A 22,392-nucleotide genomic window follows, 5' to 3' on the forward strand; every position below is an offset into this window, starting at 1 on the left:
CCCTGTCCTTACCCCGCCCCCCAGCACCACAGGGGAAAATGTAGGACTTGAGTAGGAGAGGGGGCTTCTGGGAAGGCTGGGCTTTCTGTAAGAATTTTCTATAATCCTAGAATTTTCTGCAACTCCAGCTGTAAAGGAAAAAACAGAACCTGTTGGGTGCTGTTCTTAAAAAGAAAGTGACACCCAGTTCCGCCTAAAACAGGAGCTGGAAGCTGAGCTCAGAAGCCACCAGCCACCTTCTGCAGTTTCCTGACTCTGTAGAAGAGGGCTTCTACGTGTACGGGTTGTTCTTAAAACATGCTGTGTAACAGCTTTTTCCAGAAGAAATTCTAAGAAAACCAGATCAGTTTCCCTATGCATTCTTCCCAGAGTCCTAAGAAAGCTCTGACTTGGAGGTACCTAGTCAGAAGCTCTGAAGTCATTGGCTGCCCGGACCTGGCTGATTTGCATAGCCCAGCCTTTCCTGGGAAATCGAAACTGAAAAAACTGTTCCTGGTTCAGCCTGGCTGGCAGACCCAAATCCAGCAAGTTGCAAAGGTAAAAGCCCGAGACCTATCATGGGGCACGGACTCAACAGTATTTCAGCCTCGGAGCTGGACAAGTTCATAGAGGATTACCTCCTTCCGGACAGCAGCTTTGGTGCTGATGTCAAATTAGCCATCAATATCGTGTGTGATTTCCTGAAGGAGAGATGCTTCCGAGGTGCTGCCCACCCAGTGAGGGTCTCCAAGGTGGTAAAGGTGAGCTCTCCTCAGCCTGAGCTGACCAAGATGGGGTAGGGGAGGACTCTCAGAAGCCAGGCTGCATCTCTGATCCCTCTGCCTCAACTCTGATCACAGCTGGGCGGTGGGTTCTTCCCCCCGGGTCCCATATCTGTATTGGAGAAGGAGTCTCAGCTACAGTTTATGTTCCCAGCTCCCAGGCCATGCCCATTTCAGAGTCAGGGAAACTGAGGCCCAGATCGGCAGAGCATTACTCGAGGAGATTGGTGGGTGAGGAATAGAATCTGGGACGGGGGGCGGGGGAGGGAATCCAACCTGTGCACTGCTGTGTGACATAGGGTAACTTAACTACCTTCTCCGTGCCCAGTGTTCTCAGTCCACGCCCCGGGATGGCAAGGACACATAGACTAAGTCAAATGTGACACAGAGGACAGAACAGGACCCTCCTGCTGTGTGACTGGATTGATGGACCCTCTCTGGGCTCAGTTCTGCGTCTGTCAAATCACATTTCATGGTGATGGTACCTAACTCTCAGGCTCTGTGAAGGCCGCAGAAATCAAGTTTTGTCTTGTTTTAGTTGATTGTATTTTTATATGTTTAGTTGTGAGTGGGGGCCCTGTATGCAGTAGTGCAGGTTCTCTTAAGATCAAAGAGGGGGTGTCTGATCCCTTAGGGCTGAGGTTACATAGGTGGCCGTGAGCTGGCCTACTTGGGTGCTGGGAACTCAACTGAGGTCATCACAGGAACAGCAGGCACGTTTAACGACTGACCCACCTCTCCATCCGCAGGTGTGACAATTTGTAATGCCTCCTCTCAACAGTAGCTGGTGCTCACGTGTGTTAGTGACGAGTCTCAGCATTTGATTTAGGGAGGCTCTTCTCAGTGGGAATTCTTTTTAAAATAACTGTTTTACGGATTTGGATCACCTATATTAATTTTCCAGTTTCTCTGTCATTTTATATGCTATATAAATTATATATATATATATATATATATATATATATATATATATATATCACACAAGGCCATTTTCTTAGAAGAAAATGATGTCATTTGAGTATATTTCCTCCCAACTAACAATGGCAACAATGGGACCCTGGCTATGTTTTCATATATATCTGTATTAATTTAGTCAGTCTCCTTCCAACCACTACTGCTCTTCCTTGCTCATTTGCTTTAGACCCCTCCTCCACTCCCATATACGGTCCCCCCCCCACACACACACAGATATAGACTCCACAGATAAACATGGATGTTTGTCCTTCATAGTCTGGTTTACCTTCTGTACCATGAGGAGATCCAGCACCCTCTATTTTCCTACATAGATCCTGATGTCACTCTTCAGGGCTGACTAGTATTCCACTGCACATGTGTCAGCTTGCTCTATCCATCCATCCGTCACCCTCAGTGTAGGACTCCTAGGCTCTTCAGCATCTGGACTGCCCATCATGGCTCTCCCTGTCCCTTGTCATTCTCATCCTTGTCTTTCAGGGTGGATCCTCAGGCAAAGGCACCACGATCAAGGGAAAGTCAGACGCTGACCTGGTGGTGTTCCTTAACAATCTCACCAGCTTTGAGGATCAGTTAAAGCGACGGGGAGAGTTCATCAAGGAAATTAAGAAACAGTTGTATGAGGTTCAGCGTGAGAGACATTTTAGAGTCAAGTTTGAGGTCCAGAGTTCATGGTGGCCCAATGCTCGGTCTCTGAGCTTCAAGTTGAGCGCCCCCCACCTTCATCAAGAGGTGGAGTTTGATGTGCTTCCAGCCTTTGATGTCCTGGGTAAGTCAGCCTGCCAGAGAGCTCGGCTCACCCTTCTGCATGCCTTCATCCTCCCTTTTAATTCCACCTCTGTGTGTGTGTGTGTGCACATGTGTGTTTCGTAGGTTTTCTCTTGTGTGTGGGTGTATATGCGTGTGTATGCATGTGTATGTTTGTGTATATGTGTATGTGTGTCTCTGTATGTATGTGTGTGTGCATGTTTGTATGCATATGTGTATATATGTGTGCATGTGTGTGTTTCGTAGGTGTTCTCTTGTGTGTGTGTGTGTATGTATGCATGTGTATATTTGTGTATATGTGTGTGTGTCTGCCTGTATGTATATATATATATATATATATATATATATATATATGTGTCTGAATCTGTGTGTGTCTATGTGTGTATGTGTGTGTATATGTGTGTATGTGTCTATATGTATGTATGTGTATATTTGTGTATATGTGTGTGTGTCTGCATGTATGTGTGTGTATGTGTGTCTGAATCTGTGTATGTGTGTCTATGTGTATATGTGTGTGTACATGTGTATATATGTGTGTATGTGTGTGTATGTGTGTGTATGTGTCTGTGTGTGGGGAGGTGTGTGTATGTGTGTATGTGTAGGTGTGTGTGTATGTGTAGGTATGTGCCCAAGTGAGCCGCACATTCGCATGTGTGATTCATAGGTGTTCTCTTGTGTGTGGGTGTGATCCTGAGCCATGGCTAACACATCTCAAGAGTCATCCATCTTTTTGAGACCTTGTCTCAAAATTCAGAATTCACACCTGAGCTTGACTGGCTGGGCAGAGCCCCAGGGACCCTCGAGTTTCCCTCCCCTTTCTCAACTCTGGGATTACAATCCTACCCTACCAACACCAGCCTTTTCCCTGACTCCTGGGATTTCTAGATGGGTCCTCAAGCTTGTGAGCCAAGCACATTACTGACTGAGCCGTCTCCCCAGCCCACACCTTCCACCCCCGAACTGAAAATTCTTATCATTTGAGAAATTCACCTAAAGAGAGTATCTCTTTAAAGCTGAGCTGGGGAGGAGGGAATTTGGAAACTTGATAGTGGGGAGAGAGACTCCATCCCAGAAGGACATCGAGTAGTGAGCTGCCTCAGTTAGGGGCTCCCCTAACATACCAGGCCTATTCATGGCTGGCTGTGCCTTGTGTCTTCCTAAACATAAGACCGTGTAGACGTCACTGAAAATAACAAACTCATGAGTCTTCTCCCAAAGACTGGGAACCTCAGAGCTGGGCAGAGACCTGGGGTGTCTGAGGAGGGTTTGTGCAGGATGTAGATCTTCTCAGTGGAGTTCTGTCCCCTTAATAAATCTGCAGATGCAGCCACCACTGTCCCAACCACCCACATGCACAGACATGTTATATCATTACACATTAAAAGATTTCATCTTGTCTTTTGAAAAAAATTTCAATTATTCAATTTTACTAATGAAGACTTGCAAGCCAGATGCTGTGGTGAAAGCCTGCCAGCTCAGGGAGGCAGAGAGAGCACCCAGCTGACCCTCCTCCTCAGCCAGAATGTTCCAGAATGCATGTCCTCTCTCATGCCATCTCAAAAACCCTCTTTCAAACCGAATGCCCCTTCCTTCTACTTCCTGTGGGTCTCTGTATCCTTCCTCCTGACTCCCTCTCTCTCTCTCTCTCTCTCTTTTTTTCTCTTAATAAAGTTCACTTCTGGTCAACTGGTGCTTGCTCTGCCTCTTGACCTGTGATTAACTTTATTTAATCCTGCTTACAATATTCAAGCAGAAAGCGCCTCAATTAAAGGCATGTGCAAAGGCTGAGCCACACCACAACTAAAACCATGTTTTTTCCAGTAAAAGCTCTGGGTTCACAGTGTGATCAAATATACTGTCACAATCTTATACCAGGCCTGACACACAGTTTCTCTTCAAAATTTCAAATTGCCCAATTCTACCCAAGACAACTACTAACACCCAGAAAGCCCAGTGTGGGTTTAGGAAGGTTGGGGGAATACTTGAGGTTTTATATTTGGGGAACACAGCACCCCCTGATGGCCACTGAGTGAACTGCTGCTATTAAGTTAAAGACAAGGCTACTAGCCCTGTAGGAGAGCCTTGGAAACAGGCCAGAGTCTCAGGCAGCAGGGACTGAGAGGGCCAGCCTGGGTGCAGGACCAGGGCAGCCTGCTGTGGGAAGCTGCAAGAGGCTTAGAACCCTGCTCAGTGGAGGGGGCTGAGAGGGGAGTGAACCAGAAATGAGCCAGGAGGGGGCTCCCCCAGAAGTCTATCTGGGTCATGGACTTCCTCAGCCTCAACAGCTTACCAATGAGGAGACATCTCCATCACAGAAGGACTGCCTTGGGAATGGTGGTGTGGACAACAGCCAAAGAGAGGACCACAGCCATAGCCCTACACAAGATGACACAGGCCATGAACCGTATTGTATTATAGACCCTGAAACAGAAATAAGCCCATGAGGGGAAGACCTCCCTGGTCACTGAGTGACTGGGCTTTTCCGAGCTCTATCATTGAATGACTTTGCTCTGTGCTGACATCAAGCCTGATGGTGTGGCCTGCTGTAACCATGGCCACACACCTGCACACACTTAAGGCACAGCCTGCCTAGACTATTCAAATGTGCACACACACCTACACACATATACACACATCTATTCCATAGCCTGCTGCCCATCTGCTCTACAAGTGCACAGGAAAGATACACACACACACACACACACACACAGACACGGACACTACCACATCTTGTTCCTGTCAGGACCTGGACAAACAAAACCACATGATATTAAGTTTACTTATCGAAGTCTAAGTTAGTATGCTACTTAGTAGCTGACCTGCCTTCTGTGTTCCCCTGAGGCCAGAAACTGCAGTCTCTGGCACTTAGCTCTTCATCCTAAAACAGCAGGAGATTAAGTAAAGAATTAATTCCTAGAGCCTTTTCCCTCTTGTCCAGATGCCTCTTGCTTTTTGGCCTAGGGGGAAGTTTGGAGCAATAAACTTCTATTGATCCCGGAGAAGAGAATAAGAGTCACAGAAGGAAAAGCTTTTACATAAGCAAAATGCATAAACTCACATAAGTCCGTATACAGATTCATGCATGTGTATGTATGCATTTCCATTCAAACCAGTTGGGCCCAGCTTGCATGCATTCTCACAATTACATGCTTACACATACATATGTATACATTCTCACAATTATGTACACACACACACACACACACACACACACACATCCACACTTACATATGCATATGGAGCAAAAGACCAAGCACTGGTGCAGAAAGAACTCACACATTCCGGATGAAAAATATACTCCAATCTTTATTGCATAGAGAAAGAAAAAGCGTCTATCCTTTTAATGATAAATGAATTAAACCCAAGTCAAAGGAAGCTTTGTTCCTTTGAATAAGACTAAGTCTGCCTTGTTATTAAAAAAGGACCTGTTCTGTCCTGCCCCAGTCTTCAGGGCAGTGAACTTGGGATCAGGGGACCACCTGAAAGAGAGAATGGGGACAAGGGCACACAAAGAATGACAGCCTGTTTGGAAGTCTGATCAAGCTGTCAAATTTTAGTTTTTCCACACAGGGGTTATATACACATAGAAGCAGCATATGGGGAGGGGGATGACGTAGGGTCTTCTTTGTTTTGGGGGAGTGTAGGTGATCTTAGGGGGAGTACAGATGTACTTCAGAACAGGATATTGGCTGGGTGAAGAGATCATAGAAGAAGCAGGGCAGAACAGGTCACCATGTACCTGTCCATAAGATCTGTTATTCATTTGTTCTTATCTAAGCTAGCTCTTTCCCACCAAAGCTACCTGTCCATAAGATCTATTATTCATTTGTTCTTATCTAGGGTGGTACTTTCCCACCAGGACTACCTGTCTACCAGATCTATAGCTATCTGTTCTAGGGTTAGTGCTTTCCCACAGAGACCAAGACTTTGTGTCAGTAGGCACGAATGGCTGACTTAGGCCTATGGTTGATTTAGGCCATTAATGTATAAACAAGGTCACTCCCAACACTATCCCATGGAAAGGAGAAGCCTGCCTGCTCCTTCTGCTCTCTGAAGCTTCTTGCCCTCTTTCCCTCTGCATTCTGCACACTGCTCTCTTAGTTTTTATGTAACCTGTTGTTTCTACGTTATTCTACTCCTCATTCTCCTTCTAACCTTGCTTCCTCCTGCTCTGAAGTTACTACAATGCTCTTATTCCCAATGCCTTTTCTCCCAAAGCTATGCCTATACTTCTAAGTTCTTCTTGAGTTCAGTTCTGTCTAAAAAGTGTTCTGAATAAAAACTTCTACTCAGCTCAGTTCCCTCTCACAGTTCATTTCTTCTCAGCTCAGTTCTGAATCTTCTCTTTGTCCTCAGCACTTAAACATCTTTCAGAATACATGATCACATGTTTCAAAGTTTATCAGAAGTTCACACACAAAAAATCAAGTCATAAATTGAAATAGAATTTTACAACAGACAATGTTTACATGCATATCCATTAGGAGTAATTATCTGGATAAACATCCATCACCTGTCACAGCCCCACAGGTTCACTGAAAATTGAAAACCATAACTAAATTATTAGTGAAGTTTTGTAAAGTTTAACCCAGTTGATATTTTATCTTCTGTCCTAGCACCTATAATAAATTGTTAGTTCCCTTTTGATGACTTTTGGTTAATTGTTTTACAACCTCTTGGAATGTGCTCTGAGTAGGAGAAAGTCTGGTTACTATCTAAGAGCAATTAACAGATGACACTTGTGAGATTGGCCGAGCTCTTATGGCAGTTTTGACTATCAGAAAAGGACCTAATAGCAGTCCCACTATAAAAGAACTTAATAATCACTGATAATAATTATTAGGAATTCTTATAGGATCATCACTAAGACTTAATAAATCATCTATTTGTCTATATAGCATCACTACAAGACAGTACATCTTCGTAGATCCGCAGAGATCTGCTCCAAAGGGGTGGGCTAATACATAGTGATTGTTATATATGTTTAATAATAACAGGAAAAGCATATTAATAGCAGGAATTTCTCCTAAAAATGAATTCTCTTCCAGCCTTGCCTAATAAGAGCGTATCTGTCACAGATTATATTGTAATCCAAAGCAGACCATTTCAGGGAGATCACCTGCTAGTTATTAGCTTGTCCTAGCATGGCTCCTGACAACACACTACAGAAAATCATCCACTAAAAAACACACAGTGGCTGGGGAGACAGTGCAGTGGATAAGGGTGATTGCTGCACAAGCATGAGGACCTGAGTTCAAATCCCCAACGCCCACCTAAGCTTAGGAAGTGCCACACATTGACCTGTATCTCTGGTACTCTGAGAGGAAAGAGGAGAATCTGTAAGACTGCTGGATGCCAGCCGAGCTCCATGTTTACAGACAGACCCTGCTGCAAAGAAACAAGCTGACAAACTATAAAGTAAGACACCTTATGTCCTCTCTTGTCTCTGAACATATGCGAATACCTCCTCAAAAATACTTGCAATCCATACACAAAATAGGGCAGAGACTCTGTCAGCATGAGACATGATACATGAATGCAGCAGACCAGTCCACAGTAAACTTTGACACAAGCAGGCTTGCACACAGTTGACAAGAACCATGCAGAAGATACTGGAACCAGGCGTGGTTGGCCATTACCCGATGACCGTGTAGTTCCCTTGTGTGTGACCACAGTGTGCTGGTTCCTCCCACCACTGTCTCCAGGCCTGTGAGGAAGGCTCTGGACGAGGACCTGTTGGTGGCACAGACTTTGTAATGCCCAGCATGTGTGCAGTCCTGAGGAGTGGTGGGACAGATGGGTACATGTGGACTGACGCCTGCTGTGGAAAAACTCTGCCTGTTCACCGAACCCTATAGCCACTGACCTTGTCACCTCAGAGAGACTGAAGAACCTCATAGAAGGGCTGAGTTGTTAAAATGAATGAAACCTCCTTTACAGGTCATGTTACCATATACAGCAAGCCTGATCCCGAAATCTACGCCAATCTCATCAAGAAGTGCCTCTACCTGCAGAAGGAGGGCGAGTTCTCTACCTGCTTCACTGAGCTCCAGCGGAACTTCCTGAAGCAGCGCCCAACCAAGGTGAAGAGTCTCATCCGCCTGGTCAAGCACTGGTACCAACTGGTAAGGCATCTGACCTAGTCACTGAGGGTGGGCTTCATCTGGACAAAGTGTATACACGGGCCACAGAAGATGTATATTCTAGTTTGCTTTCTGTTGAGGCCGTAGCTTTATCACATGACCATGTTTCTTCCCAAATCGCTTAGTAAGAGAAGGTCTTACTTGGTTATACATCCCGGTCACACTCCCTCATTGAGGGATTCAGAGGAACCCTGAAGCAGAGACCATGGAGGAATTCTGCTCACTGTTTGCTGTCCAGGGCTCTCTCAGTGTGCATTTCTATACAGCCCAAGGCCACATTCCATTCATGGCCCCAACCACAGTGGTCTATTCCCACCCACATCAAACAGCAATTAGTAACATGCCCCCACAAACTCCCCGTTGCCAGTCAGATGGAGGCATTTTAGTGATCAAGATTGACTCCAACCAGACGAAGCTAACAAAACTAACCAGCACAATTGACCCCCTTTACAACATGCACACACACAAACCACGATTGAACCATAACCTTTCCTTTCTTGCTTGTCCCTAAGATCTCAGGTCAGTATTACGTCATAAAACACATTGCAGCTTTAAAGTCCTCAAATTAAAAACCAAACCTAAAGAAAATCGAAACGTAAAAAGACTAGTCTCTCAACGGTAGGCTCATATAATATTAAAAACATAAATTAAATATTTTCTTACTGTAAGAGGAGAAAACCAGGTCACTGTCACAAGCAGCTTAAAATACAACCAAACCCCAACAGAGCAAAAAGACTCAGTATCTGATATCTGGGACTCACAGTTCTCTGAGCTTCTCAGGCTCTGCCATCCACAGCACACACAGCTGGTCTCAGGCTCAGGTCAGCTCTGTTCTCACATTGCTCTGTTGCTGGCAGTCGTCCCCCACTCAGGGCAACTCCAGTCTCTCAGGGTCTCCACTGCCATGGAGACTGCACTTTCACCAATGGCTTCTCCTGGCCTCTCCCAGTGCCAGGCCTCAGCTGCTCTCCATGACCCCTCCAAACCTGCAGGTTTCATGTAAGCAAAGCCTTACCACCTGGGAGACCTGTCTGCAGTTCCAGGTGTGAGCTGCAAGCTGGAGATGCAGCTTTGGCACCACAGCTACCACTTGCTGACCATAAGGAAACTCTTTTCAGATGGCTCAGCCCCCATGGTGCATGTCTCTTCTTCATCAGAGCTAAATCTCAGCCCCAGCTGATGAGAAACCCCCGATTTTTCATGCAAACACAGCACACAAGCAGCCCAGATGGGGTCCTTGCTTTCCTCTGAAACTTCACTCCAGCCTCCGTCCTCTGCCTGCCTCTCAGCTCCCCTGTCTTCCAGGTTCCCACAAACAGCCTGGTAGGCTCTCAGCTCTCAACAGTTTTCCAACCCAAAGTTCCATCCTCCTTCCTCAGTCCTCCCAAGGAGCAACATGGCGGGTCAGTCACAGCAGTGCCCCCTCCCTAGGACCGGTTTCTGTGCTCGTTTGCTCTGACTGCTGTGGTAAAGATGAGGCTGGAGAGTAAACTGGGGAGGAAAGGGATTGTCTGGCTCTCATCCCTGCATCCCACTCGTCACTGAGGGAAGCAGAGGCCAGGGAGGAACTGCCTGCTGACTGATACCTTTGGCTGTTAAGTCTGCTTTTAAAAAAACAACTCAGGACCACCTGCCCAAGTGTGGCAATACCCACAATGAGCTGGGCCCTCCCACATTAACCACTGATACAAGAAAATGTTCTACTTCAGGCTAGTCTGATGGAGGCATTTTCTCAGTTGTGGATCTATCTTCTCCAGATGTTTCTGTCTGCCTCAGGTTGATGAAAAGAATAAAAGAACACCGAGAAAAAAAACAATGTAAAAGAAAAGTGGGGGGAAGGGAATCAGAGCAGAGGGGGTGAGAGAGAAGAAGCAGAGGTGAGTAGAGGTGGGGGGAGGGGATGCTGTAGGAGGGGCAAGGAGTGGGGAGGGGTAGTTGAGAGAAGGGAGGACTTGCCATGGTTGTTCTAGGTGATTTCTTGTAGTCCACTTTCCTGTCAGCTAACTCACTCTCCAGCCGAGTCTAATTCACTGTCTATGGCTGCTGCTTCATTTGTGCCTTTGGATTTGTCTTCCATCTTGGCCAAACCCTTCATGTCGCCTTTTATACTTTGATTTTCCTGACTTGTCAAGCTGTGTCTTTAAATGCGTGATTTCTTCTGAGTCTGAGTGTTTTTATGCATGTGTGTTTATACCTGTTCATGGGAGCACGTGTTGTGTATGTGTGTGCATGTGTACCTTTAGCATTTGAGGTCAGAGCGTGAGGGCGGGTCCTCAGTCATGCCCCACCTTGTGTAATCAGTCAGGGTCTCACACATGACACTCAGTGTGCTGGATCAGCAGGTCTGTAGAGTCCTGAGCCCCTGGAAGCCCCACCTCCAGCACTTTGAGCTAGGATTATGGATCAGCATCCTCAAGAGCCTGACACTCATGGAGATGCTGGGGTCTGACTTCTAGTTCTCAGCCCTGCACAGGGAGGGAGACACTTCACCCCTGAGCCATCTCCCTGGCCCTTTCCATGTTACTTCAGAGACTATGAGAAACTTCCATAGTGAGGACTCCTTATGTCCCTCCCCCACCCTCACTCCTAGCTGTCACTCATGGTGTCTTGATTCCTCCTGTGCCTGCTAGTGAATGCTGTCTTTGGGGAGCACACAGGGTCCATCGGAACTAATCAGCTCTTGACTATAGCACAGGAGGAGCCAGAGTGTGAATCAAAAAGACTGGGCGTGGCTGTGTGACAATAAACCCGTAATGACATCATCGTGAGGCAGCTGAATTGAGCCTGTGAGCAGTGGCCTCCACACAACAATTGAGATTCCCACTTTACTCTTTGCCTTTCTCTTCTCAGTGTCAGGAGAAGCTGGGGAAGCCGCTGCCCCCACAGTACGCCCTGGAGCTGCTCACAGTCCATGCCTGGGAGCGCGGGAATGGTTCTGTTGATTTTGACACAGCCCAGGGCTTCAGAACTGTCTTAGAACTGGTCACCAAGTACAAGCAGCTTCGAATCTACTGGACAATGTACTATGACTTTGAACACCAGGAGGTCTCCAGCTACCTGCACAGACAGCTCACAGGAGTCAGGTAGTCTGTCCCTACGTAGATCAGGTCCCTGTGGAGTGTCAGGCTGCACTTATGTAGAAAGGGGGAGATGGGAGATCTGTGACAATGAAGCATCTCCTGTACTGAGTTCTGACCTTCTGTCATCTGATTGACATGAGGCCCTAATGCCCTGGGAGCTAGGGGGTGGGGAAGGCTCTCCTGTCTGCAGATGAGGAGACCAAGGCTCTGACATTGTCCAGACCAAGCAGCAAAGGGAGGACATGGAGTGGGAACTGAGATCATCCAACAGTTACAGCGTCATAAGTGCTGTGAGGCACCAAAGGCCAGCGGTAGACCAATTACCTGTAAATAATAGAGTACTATGTCACCCTAGGGTGACACAGCTACTAAAGGGTAGAAGATTTGAACCCAGGACTTGCAGGTCATACCCAAGGATTCCTCCAGACTTGCAGTATACTGTTAGGCAGGGACTCTGGCCAAACTTTGGATAGGGATGCTCTGTTTGACTCCTCCCCCACCCCTGTGCAGTGGTACCCGATGCACTGGCCAGCTGCTCAATTCCCTCTCTTAATGTTTCTCTGCAGGCCTGTGATCCTGGATCCTGCAGACCCAACAGGAAACGTTGCAGGTTCGAACTCAGAGGGCTGGCGGCGACTAGCAGGAGAGGCTGCCGCCTGGCTGCGGTACCCATGCTTTAAGTACAGGGACCGTTCCTCAGTGTGCTCCTGGGATGTGCCGGTGAGAACATGTCACCATCCTTTCCCTTCCCAACACCCTCATTCTCTTCATCTATCTGGAGAATGTTCTCACAAAGATGTGGTCTCCTCGCTCCTGTGGAGGCCAGCGGCTCTCCTTATTTCATGGCCATTTTAACACCGTTCGTAGATCTCATGGGCTCACAGGATGGCTCAGTGGGTATAGGCACTTGCTGCCAACCCAAATGACCTGGGTTTGATCCCAGGAACTCCTCTGGCAGAAGAAGAGAACCAAATCCCCAAAGTTATCCTCTGACCTTCATCTCTGATGTTACACACATGGACATGAGCGCGCGCGTGCGCGCACACACACACACACACACACACACACACACACAGGTTGCCTATACCCAGTCACACACACATATCACCCACACATAGACACACATATACATAGACTTGGAGACCTGAAGCCACTGGCTCAGGGACACTCAGATGAGTGTTGTGGGGCTGGTATCCTGTGGATTCTGAAGCCACTGTCTGGTCCATGAAGCAGGCTGTCTTCCCTGTCTCATTGTCACGTGACCAATGGGACTCAGCGGGGCTGTGTCACAGCCACAGAGGCACAGAGGGACCTGCACTTGGACCTTTCCCCTCCTGGGGCGGGGTCTTCCTGTTGCTAGGGAACCGGTGATGCCGTGAGTGCCCTCCAGATGGAGGTTAGCATGGCTTCAGGGATGTTGGAACCATAACCCGGGTCAGGAAGGAAGTTTGATGGTGTGGGAGTGGTGACTGGGGGCAGGCGAGGGCGGGTCAGGCTGCAGTGGCCTTCAGTGCCATCCCTCTGGCTATGCCCACTTTCTCATTTGACGGATCTGTCACTGAATGAGAGGTGTCAGGTGGGAGGCATAACTTCCAGGGGCGAGCTCTATCTATCCTCAAGGGCCTGACCCCTGTTTGACCTACTGTTCACCTTCTCAGCAGTCTGACCAAGGGGCCCAGGTGGCCTGTCACAGAGCTCACCTTCAGGTCTCATTTGTATCCCCTTCCCAGGAAGATTGTGGGCTCCTGACATGATTGTGTTTTCTATTACAGACGGAGGTTGATGTGCCACACCAGGAGAATCACAGTTTTCGTAGAGTGTATCAACTCTTTTTGGTTTTGTCTCTTTTCATATTTTGGAGGGTTTCTTCTGTATAGCTCAGACTGGCCTGGATATCATAATCCTCCTGCCTTAGGGCTGCCATGACCGCAGTGCAGGCCTGCTGTGCCCTGCCTTCCCTCCATTCTCAAGTGGACAAGAACTGCGCATGCATCGTCCTGTGAGCCCAGCAGGACCTGCCCAGGAGGCTCCAGAGTCAGGGTCATGTCCTGCTCTGCTGCAGGCTCTTGACCCAGAGAGGGCAGGAAGGTACCCAAGGCCCCGGTGAGGGAGAGCCCAACTTGTGATCAGACTCCAGGCTGCTGACTGCTGCCCTCAACCCCTGCATCCTGTCCCATCACAGCCTTCTTCACAGCCTGCTTTATCTGCCTTGTCCTCGGAGAGTGTTCTCTGGGAGATGAGATTGAGAAGAGGAGGGAGAAACTCAAGCTTGACTTCCATCTGTCCACCTGTTGGGAGGTTCTGTCCAATGTCTGATCAACAACAATAAACCACAGCAAGCCATGAGGGTGTGTGTGCACTCTAAGGGACAGGGCCATTGAAGTACAAGTGTGTGTGTGTGTATCTCTTTGTGTCTGCATATGTGTGTGTGAGGATGCATGTGTGTATGTTTGTGTGTGTGTATGTTTGTGTATGTGTATGAGGTTCTATGTGTTTGTATATGTGTGTGTCCGTGTGTTTGTGCACGTGTGTGTATGAGGAATTTTGTGTGTATCTCAGTGTCTGCATGTGTGTGTATGAAGGTGTGTGTGTGTGCATCTGTCTATGTCTATGTGTGTGTGTATGTGTGTGTCTGTGTGTTCATGGTCAAGCAGCTGCACTTAGTACATTTTCCATGTGGATCCTGGTACCAAGTCCTCAATGGTAAACAGAGCAGAACCAAACTGATACAACTTTTGATGCCAGGTAGCCTGGGGTCCCTCCAGGTCTCTTCTGACACATAAGCCCGAGACGGGAATTCTTAGTTCTGTCTGTGCTCCCAAGCAACAGGAATTTCTATTGGGGACAGTCCTCTTGTGAGCTGTCTTAAAGCACATAGAGTCTTTTCCTGGGCTGTTCTGTTTTGCTCTCTCTTTCTGGCCGAGAGTCAGGTGACTGTTGACCTCGGACAGAGACGTGAGGAAACTAAACAAGCAAGCTTAGGTTGGGAGAGGAAGGCCATCATCCAACTCCAGAGCCAGCTTCATAGCAACGCTGAACAGCATAAAACGACGCTTCAGTAGTATTCATACCCACAGGACAGCATATCCTACTCCTGCAAAATGGAATCAAAGGACTGCAGGGAGTAACCTGAGCAAACAGAACAGAGGAAACTCAAAGATACGAGATTTAGTGGGACTTAAATATCAGATTTCATGGAGCCAATGAGAGGGACAGAGACTGAGCAAGGCCCTGGAGTGAGCTGGGAGACAGGACTAGTTAGTGAGGAGGTATCTGGGAGACAGGACTAGTTAGTGGGGAGGAGCTGGGGACAGGACTAGTGAGTGAGGAGGGAGCTAGGAGACAGCACTAGTTAGTGGGGAGAGAGCTAGGAGACAGGATTAGTTAGTTAGGAGTGAGCTAGGAGACAGGACTAGTTAATGAGGAGGGAGCTAGGAGACAGGACTAGTTAGTGGGGAGGGAGCTAGGAGACAGGACTAGTTAGAGGAGGGAGCTAGGAGACTGGACTAGTTAGTGAGGAGGGAGCTAGGAGACAGCACTAGTTAGTGAGGAGGGAGCTGGGAGACAGGACTAGTTAGTGGGGAGGTAGTTAGTAGGGAGACAGGACTAGTTTAATTCTTTCAAAACCTATTTTTGGTGTTTTATTAAACACTTTAACCATCCACCAGAGGTGATGGAAAAGAAAGGATACGGGGAAAGTGAACCTGTTTAGAAAGGTTCTTTGAAGCAACTCCTGCCTATGTTGCCTGGAAATTGGCAGTTTCCCAAGTTAGCAGCCGGTGGCAGCTCGATCCACTTGCAAACACTTCCGATACACCAGCAGTCCAGTTTGGTAGAGTCAGGATAGCAAACACGGATCAACATCAGTGGCCTGACCTAGCAGAGATAGCCAGGCCTAAGCCTTGGCTCAAGTTAGCAGGAGCGACCAGGAGGAATGCCTGGAGTTCTCAGCTGTGTCTCTCTCAGCAAAGCAGAGATCAGCAAAGACAAGAGACCCACATGCATTGAACAGCTAGCTCTATAAGCAAGCCCAGCCCAGCCCACCATGGTCCATTAAATCTGTTTTATACTCCCTCCAAACATCACGTGCCCACCATGGGTCTTGCCTCAGCATCTGCGTCTGCCTCAGCTGATATTATTCTGCCAATCGGTCCCAGTCAGCAGAAGCAACAAGAAACTGCAGCACACCACCAAATGATTTATTTTTTGCTGTATTTCTCTATGAAGTCCTGACAAGTGCTGCTAAACTATGCAATGTAAGGCAGACCAATACATGAGTGTCGTTAGCAAAGAATCTTTCATCATGTACCCTTTCACATGCTTGCTTTAGCAGAACATCCTGTCTCCTGTGTCTGCTTCAGCCAAACGTTCCTTTACAATCTGTCTTAGGCTTTCACCTGTGTCCACTTCAGCTAAATGTTCCTTCACGTGTTTGCCCCAACAAAACACCATCGTTTTAAAGAACCTTTGAGTTTCCACTTCATACTAGTTAGTGAGGAGGTAGCTAGCAGACAGGACTAGTTAGTGAAGAGGTAGCTGGGAGACAGGACTTGATAGGAGGTATCTAGGAGAAGGACTAGTTAGGAGCTATCTGGGAAAAGGACTAGTTAGTGTAGAGGTAGCTTGGGAGAAACACTAGTTAATGGGGAGGTAGTTAGGAGACAGGACTAGTTAGTTAGGAGGTAGCTGTCCCATTCCCATATCCTCAACAAAACTTGTACACACAAACACAAGACCCGACAATTACCATTTCAAGGGAGTCCAGACAGGGATTCAGCTCACTGGAACAAATACAAACAGTAATAAACAGACAAGCAATGGTCAGCCACCAGGCTCTTAGTCACCCAACATGGCCGACTGACAACCAAGGATGTCCCGGGGTCAGGAGTCGCCTTACTCAAATGTCAACAAGACATCCTGCGATATCCTGGGCTTGAGGCTGTTCAGTCACCCAAAAGTTACCCAAAAGTGTGCACTCACCAGATTTCAGAGACCAAACAGTACAGGAGGTGTCTTACTTAGGGTTTCCATTGCTGTGAAGAGACACCACGACCAAGGTAACTTTGATAAAAGTAGACATTAATTTGGGGCTGGCTTAGGGTTTCAGAGGTTCAGTCCATTATCATCGTGGCAGGAAACACGGCAGGTTCCAGGCAGACCTGGTGCTGGAGAAGAAGGTGAGAGTTCTAGATCTTATTCTGAAGGAAGCCAGGAGGAGACTGTCTCTTCTGCACTGGGCAGATCTTGAGCACTAGGAGCCCTCAATTCCCACATACACAGTGACACACTTCCTTGAATAAGGCCACACCATTCTGACAAGGATACACCTCCTAATGATGTCACTCCCTGTGGGCCAAACAACCGAACACATAAGTCTACGTGGGCCAAATCTAATGAAAATACCACAGAAGGCTTGCAGGGTTGAATTAGAGCCTCTTTCTCATGGACAGAATAGATCCTGTGAGAGCCCCAACAAGTTATAGTTGGCCTGCTCTCACCCAAGAGGAGAGCCACACAGACCCAGAAAGGGCCATAGTCCGTTGTGACTACAAGTCTAAAGAGACAACCCTGCCCTGAGTGAGCAGGGAGTTTATAAAGGCAAAACCTTTGAGTAGGGTATTTCCCATTGGCATAGCTGTCAGTAAGCATGACAGAATCGTGTTTTAGAGTAAGACACCGTTGTCTCTCTAAAGTATTTCTGTTTGGCAAACAGGAAGTCTTGCAGTTGCAGGAGAACAATGCAAATTAGCAAGAGTTCCTGCAAGCACAGAAAGTGCCTGCAGGCCAGCCTGACTTGTTTTAGCCTAAGGTGGGGTCAGGATCTTGCAAACATGTTTTTATTGCTTCATGGACTTATTAACGTCTTCTACAATATGTGTTAAATTATACCTAGGGCGAAATGTTATCACCAGGGCTGAGTCTTTCACCACACTAAACTTCTGATTCATCAGGACAATATGTCTATCATGTATATGTTTATGTACATACACAAATACAGACTCATGAAGCGTGAAGAAAGGTGTGCACTAAGGGCTTGTTTTATTCCAGCCAGAGGGTTTAAAAGTGTGTGCAAAGAGCTGATCCACACCACAACTGGAAAGTTTTTTTTTTTCCAGTGGATACACAATCTCAGGGTTCACAGTGTGATCAAATACCATGCAACAGGTATGTGCCTACGTTCTATCCTTAGGGTCAGACGGGGCATAAGTCAGGTTGACTTCATGTAGGGGGAGAGTTTTAACATGAGCTGTGGTAGGTCCTGTGACTGCTATCATGAGCTCCTACCAAAACCTCTGAAAACAGTTATCCGTACAGACACCCAGACCATAGACACAGATACCCACAGAGATACACACACACACACACACACACACACACACACATACACACACACACACACACACACACACACACACGAAAACCATTAGTGAGAAGTTCTGTCCAAACAGCTTTCATAGAGTTAATTATAACATCTGAGAACTTCAGGTCCTTGACCTCTCAAAGACACACAATGGCCATTTTTATGTTAGTCAGACTTTCCTGCTGTGTGTTTAAGATCATGTGAGTAGCCAACATTAATCTTTGTTTAGTTCCTGACTGAGGAGCCATCCGGTCCTCAGGGGGTCACTAGTCTTGTGAGAATCTCAGGCTCCTGGAGCCTTTACCAGGTGTTGATCTGTGAGGATAAGTCAAACCTGCTTGGCCTGGGTATTGCTTCTCCTGGAAACTCTGAGGAAATCCTTCCTCTTTGTAGACTGGATGCTGGCTGGAATCCATAGGGTCTGGCCTCCATGGCCTCCCTGAACAAAAGAACAGGAGACTGTTTTCACAGCTGCAGGGCATTCCTCTAGATGACCCACGTGCCCTGGGACCTCACTGACCTTGGAGGACAAGAGGATGATAATATTTTTAGTCCCTCTGACCACATGAGAACAGCATGTAAGTATAACAATTCACCACCCAGACGGTCAGTTACACCAGTGTGGTACTTTTAACTACTGTATAATATCCCAATCACCAGGCAATTCCAAATAAGCTTGGTTAGGTATGAGTTTTGTCAAGTTCTTGTGATTGTTGATCCTGGACCACAGAAGCCTGATACCGTTTGTATGATCTTGAAGTCTCGTCCCTTACGTCCTTAAGTAACCAACTCAGGCCTTCGTCATGTCCATAAGCTTTCTAGTTTTCTTTTCCATTCTGGAAGCTTCCATCCACTTTCATCTTCACACAGAAATATTCTGTCTTAGTTAGGGTTGCATTGCTGTGAAGAGACACCATGACCAAAGCAACTCTTATAAAGAAAAACATTTAACTGGGTCTGATTTACAGTCGCAGAGGTTCAGTCCGTTATCGTGATGGCGGGGAGCCTGGCAGCATCCAGTCAGGCATGGTGCTGGAGAAGGAGCTGAGAGTTCTGCATCCTGCCTGAGAGCATCTAGAAGGAGACTAACTCTCTGCACGGGGTGGAGCCTGAACATGGGCGGAGACCTCCAAGGCCACGCCCACAGTGACAACTTCCTTCAACAAGGCCACACCTCCTAACAGTGCCACTCCTTATGAGACAAGCATATTCAAACCACCACACCCTCCTTTACTAAAACAATGTTAATCATCGCATCCTTTTACCTTTAAGAAGCTTGAATACCACGAGACATGAGAGCGTTTACAAATGAGTTTACTATCTGTTGAGAGAATTTTCTCCTCCACAGTTGGGGACTGGAGCAATGCCTAATCTCATTTCATTAGGTCTCAGTGAACCAAAGTTCAGTTACAGAGTTCACCCTGGGGAGCCAATGGGTTTATCAGGCTTCCATACTGAGAATTGTAAGGGGTCACTGATGGGAGCGTAAGTGACCCCCAAACAGTCACACTACACGTATGTACTCAGCGTGTGTGAGGACATCTTACAGTCAGAGGAATAGATCTCCATTTTTAAGCTTTAGTTTTTCCTGCTCTGTCCATTTGTTTACATAATTTGGCTGAGACGGCCAGTCTGTCTCCCCCTTTATGAAGGAATAGAACATGAACCCGTCTCGCTGTGATGTCAGGCACAGCTGGAGCCGTGAAGATAGCAGGTGTTTAGAAGCCTCCATGTTGGAGCTTTAAAAAAATCTATTTATTCTTTTATTTCTCTGTAAAGACTATAGTGGTTAAAAAAATCCTTAAAACTTCTTTAAATGTCTGTATTTACAAACACACCCACTTTCATATAAAACACATTGAAAGGCACAGACCTTACTCTTACCTAAAGGGAGGGCAATTGCCCAGTAGTAGAAACGTACCCAGGTGGCCTGGAAACTTCTAGATCTTCCATGGAAGCCAGTAACTGTCTCATTTAAAATTGTGTCAGAATTACATTAAAATGACGGAATAAGTCCCTCGCTGTTCTGATATTATCTCCTTAGTCTGAAATAAAAGGATGCAGTGACACTCCCCCCCCCCCCCCACAAGAGCTCAGTGGGACCGGGAGGTGTTTTGGGTGTTCCTGTTTTGGGTGAGCACAGTTTCTCAGTAAGGATGAAGGAGAGACTTGAAGTGGTAAATTGGATGCTATAAACGATTTGCTGATAAACTCGCTTAGGAAATATTACATTACAGAAAATGGAATTTGGCTGAGGAGCCCCTCCTGCACTCTGCCTGAGATCAGCGGCACACTGACCAGTCTTGTTAGAAACTGTGAGAAAGAAAGTCTATGCCACAAGTGAAACATAGGGTCGTAGAGAGAGTTTCTGCTAAAGTCTATTCAGGAAGATTGGCCTCCAATTCGACGCCATTCCCACTACAAAAGGAGACAAGCCTGACTTGCAACTGGCCACAGGTCCATGTCCTCATCAAAGAGCAAGCCCCTAAGGGACAGATCAAGCCTCAGGGTCTGCCAGCCACTGGTGTGGCATGAAGTCCCTTGTGTTCTTAACAGGGGAAGCAAGGTTCTGGCACCTGAGCAAGAGACCCTGGGTGACAACTATTTTAAAAGAACACCAGCACACTTAAAATTTGTTCTGGTAATATTGTTGCTGTGTGATTCTCCCGCTTGCCCAAGTGGCCAAGCTTCCAGGCTTTTGTCTCTGTTTAAATTGTTCAAAGTGTAACCCAAGGCCGTAATCTGAAGGAGCTTTAAGGATGGTAGCATGTGTGGACTGTATCTGCCTCAGGTGTATGTAAGTAAGTAGAATATTCTATTCCAGGCTTGCTCTTCTTTGAGTATGAGCCAGAATACACCATAGCTATTATTAACAGTTGCCCTTCCTGTGTGTCCATCTTGATCAGGGTCACTATTGCTGTGATAAACACCATGACCAAAAGCAAGTTGGGGAGGAAAGGGTCTATTTGACTTACACTTCCACATCACTGTTCATCACTGAAGGAAGTCAGGACAGGAACTCAAGCAGGGCAGGAACTCGGAGGAAGGAGCTGATGCAGAGGGGTGCTGCTTACTGACTTGCTTCCCCTGGCTTACTCAGCCTGCTTTCTTATAGAACCCAGGACCACAAGCCCAGGGGTGGCTCCACCCACAGTGGGCTCGGCCCTCCCCCATCAATCACTAATTAAGAAAATGCCCCACTGCCTTGCCTACAGCTCCATATTCTAGGGGCATTTTTAAAACTGAGGTTCCATCTTCTCTGATGAATTTAGCTTGTGTCAAATAACCATGCGTGTAACTGCAAAGCACCTTGTCTAATTGTCTGGAGTAGTTTGTCTCCTGAAGATGTAGTAATTCTTTAATAGTAAAATGACCCCAACCCCCTTCAAGCCATGTCCCTAGAAGATCCTCACACCCTACAGATCAGATGTGGATTGTAGCACCCTTTCCTTTAAAAGGTACTTCAGTTATGTTCACACACATCCTCAGGCAGGTAGTCTGTGGGTTTACAGAATGCCTTATCCACCGACATGGGACTCCACACACTTTTGCTTCTAACCAAAGAATTCACTTCACAGCAAAGAAGAGTGGCAGTGGGCCCACGATTGTGGAGTCCACTGATTGTACCATGCTTACCCACTTGAAGTAGCTGGTGTGATAGAAAGATGGAATGGCCCGTTCGGAGCCAGCCTCAAGAATTGAGAAACTTCTGGGTTCTTAGACTTTTTGTATATAGCTAGTCATGTTGGGTTAGTGGGAGCACAGCCTGTAAGTCATTCTACATATCCTTTCTGATACTATACAGAGATTAATTTTATAAGTTCTGCTACTCCAGAGCACCATGGCTAATAGACAGAGAACCCAACCTTGGGTAGGTTCCCTGCTAAGCCACACCCACAGCTGCCATTTTGGATCTTAAAGGTCCTCATCTTTCCCTTCCACCATGGAGAATTGGGGCACAGCCATTCCAGATCACGCATGGAATTCCATTAGTTTGGTGTAGATGAAGGAAGACGGGATGGGTCCACAGCTTGGCAGGGACCACGGGCCATTGTTTATTAAAGCCCTGTGGATCTGGGGTGTTTCAGGAGGGCAAGAATAGAATCATAGTCAAGCATCACTGGGTCCCCCAGCAGCTCAGATAAGGTACAAGGCAGAGTGTGGTTTGTTCTATGGTCCAGGGGACACGCATCCTCTCACACACGGGACACTGTGGCTCCTGGTCCTCAGGACTGCTAGAGTGATAACTGAAGGAATGGGGACCAGGGAGACCCACCCCTCCCCCTTCACAGAGAGTGGACATTGAA

At 47.1% G+C, this 22,392-nt stretch overlaps 1 protein-coding gene across 2 annotated transcripts; it reads left to right on the forward strand.

Moving 5' to 3' along the window:
• The first annotated feature begins 497 nt into the window (after nucleotides 1-497).
• On the forward strand, nucleotides 498-14,070 carry LOC114620115 (2'-5'-oligoadenylate synthase 1A-like). Of its 2 annotated transcripts, XM_028766136.1 has the most exons (6): nucleotides 498-740; nucleotides 2,214-2,502; nucleotides 8,442-8,626; nucleotides 11,495-11,727; nucleotides 12,291-12,444; nucleotides 13,497-14,070. In XM_028766136.1, exons 1-6 carry the CDS (start codon nucleotides 558-560, stop codon nucleotides 13,599-13,601), a joined length of 1,149 nt encoding a protein of 382 aa, XP_028621969.1. In that variant the 5' UTR covers nucleotides 498-557; the 3' UTR covers nucleotides 13,602-14,070. The 2 variants fall into 2 exon arrangements, with proteins under 2 accessions (XP_028621969.1, XP_028621968.1); XM_028766135.1 differs by lacking the exon at nucleotides 13,497-14,070 and having other exon boundaries at nucleotides 12,291-13,172.
• Nucleotides 14,071-22,392: the final 8,322 nt, after the last annotated feature.

The sequence above is a fragment of the Grammomys surdaster genome, unplaced genomic scaffold, assembly GCF_004785775.1.
Source record: "Grammomys surdaster isolate TR1022 unplaced genomic scaffold, NIH_TR_1.0 166, whole genome shotgun sequence".
Lineage (NCBI taxonomy): Eukaryota > Metazoa > Chordata > Mammalia > Rodentia > Muridae > Grammomys > Grammomys surdaster.

Coding starts and splice junctions, on each gene's coding strand:
- LOC114620115 (XM_028766135.1), top strand. CDS start 558: ATGGGGCACGGACTCAACAGTATTTCAGCCTCGGAGCTGGACAAGTTC. Junction 741..2,213: donor GGGTCTCCAAGGTGGTAAAG/GTGAGCTCTCCT, acceptor CTTGTCTTTCAG/GGTGGATCCTCAGGCAAAGG. Junction 2,503..8,441: donor TCCAGCCTTTGATGTCCTGG/GTAAGTCAGCCT, acceptor CCTCCTTTACAG/GTCATGTTACCATATACAGC.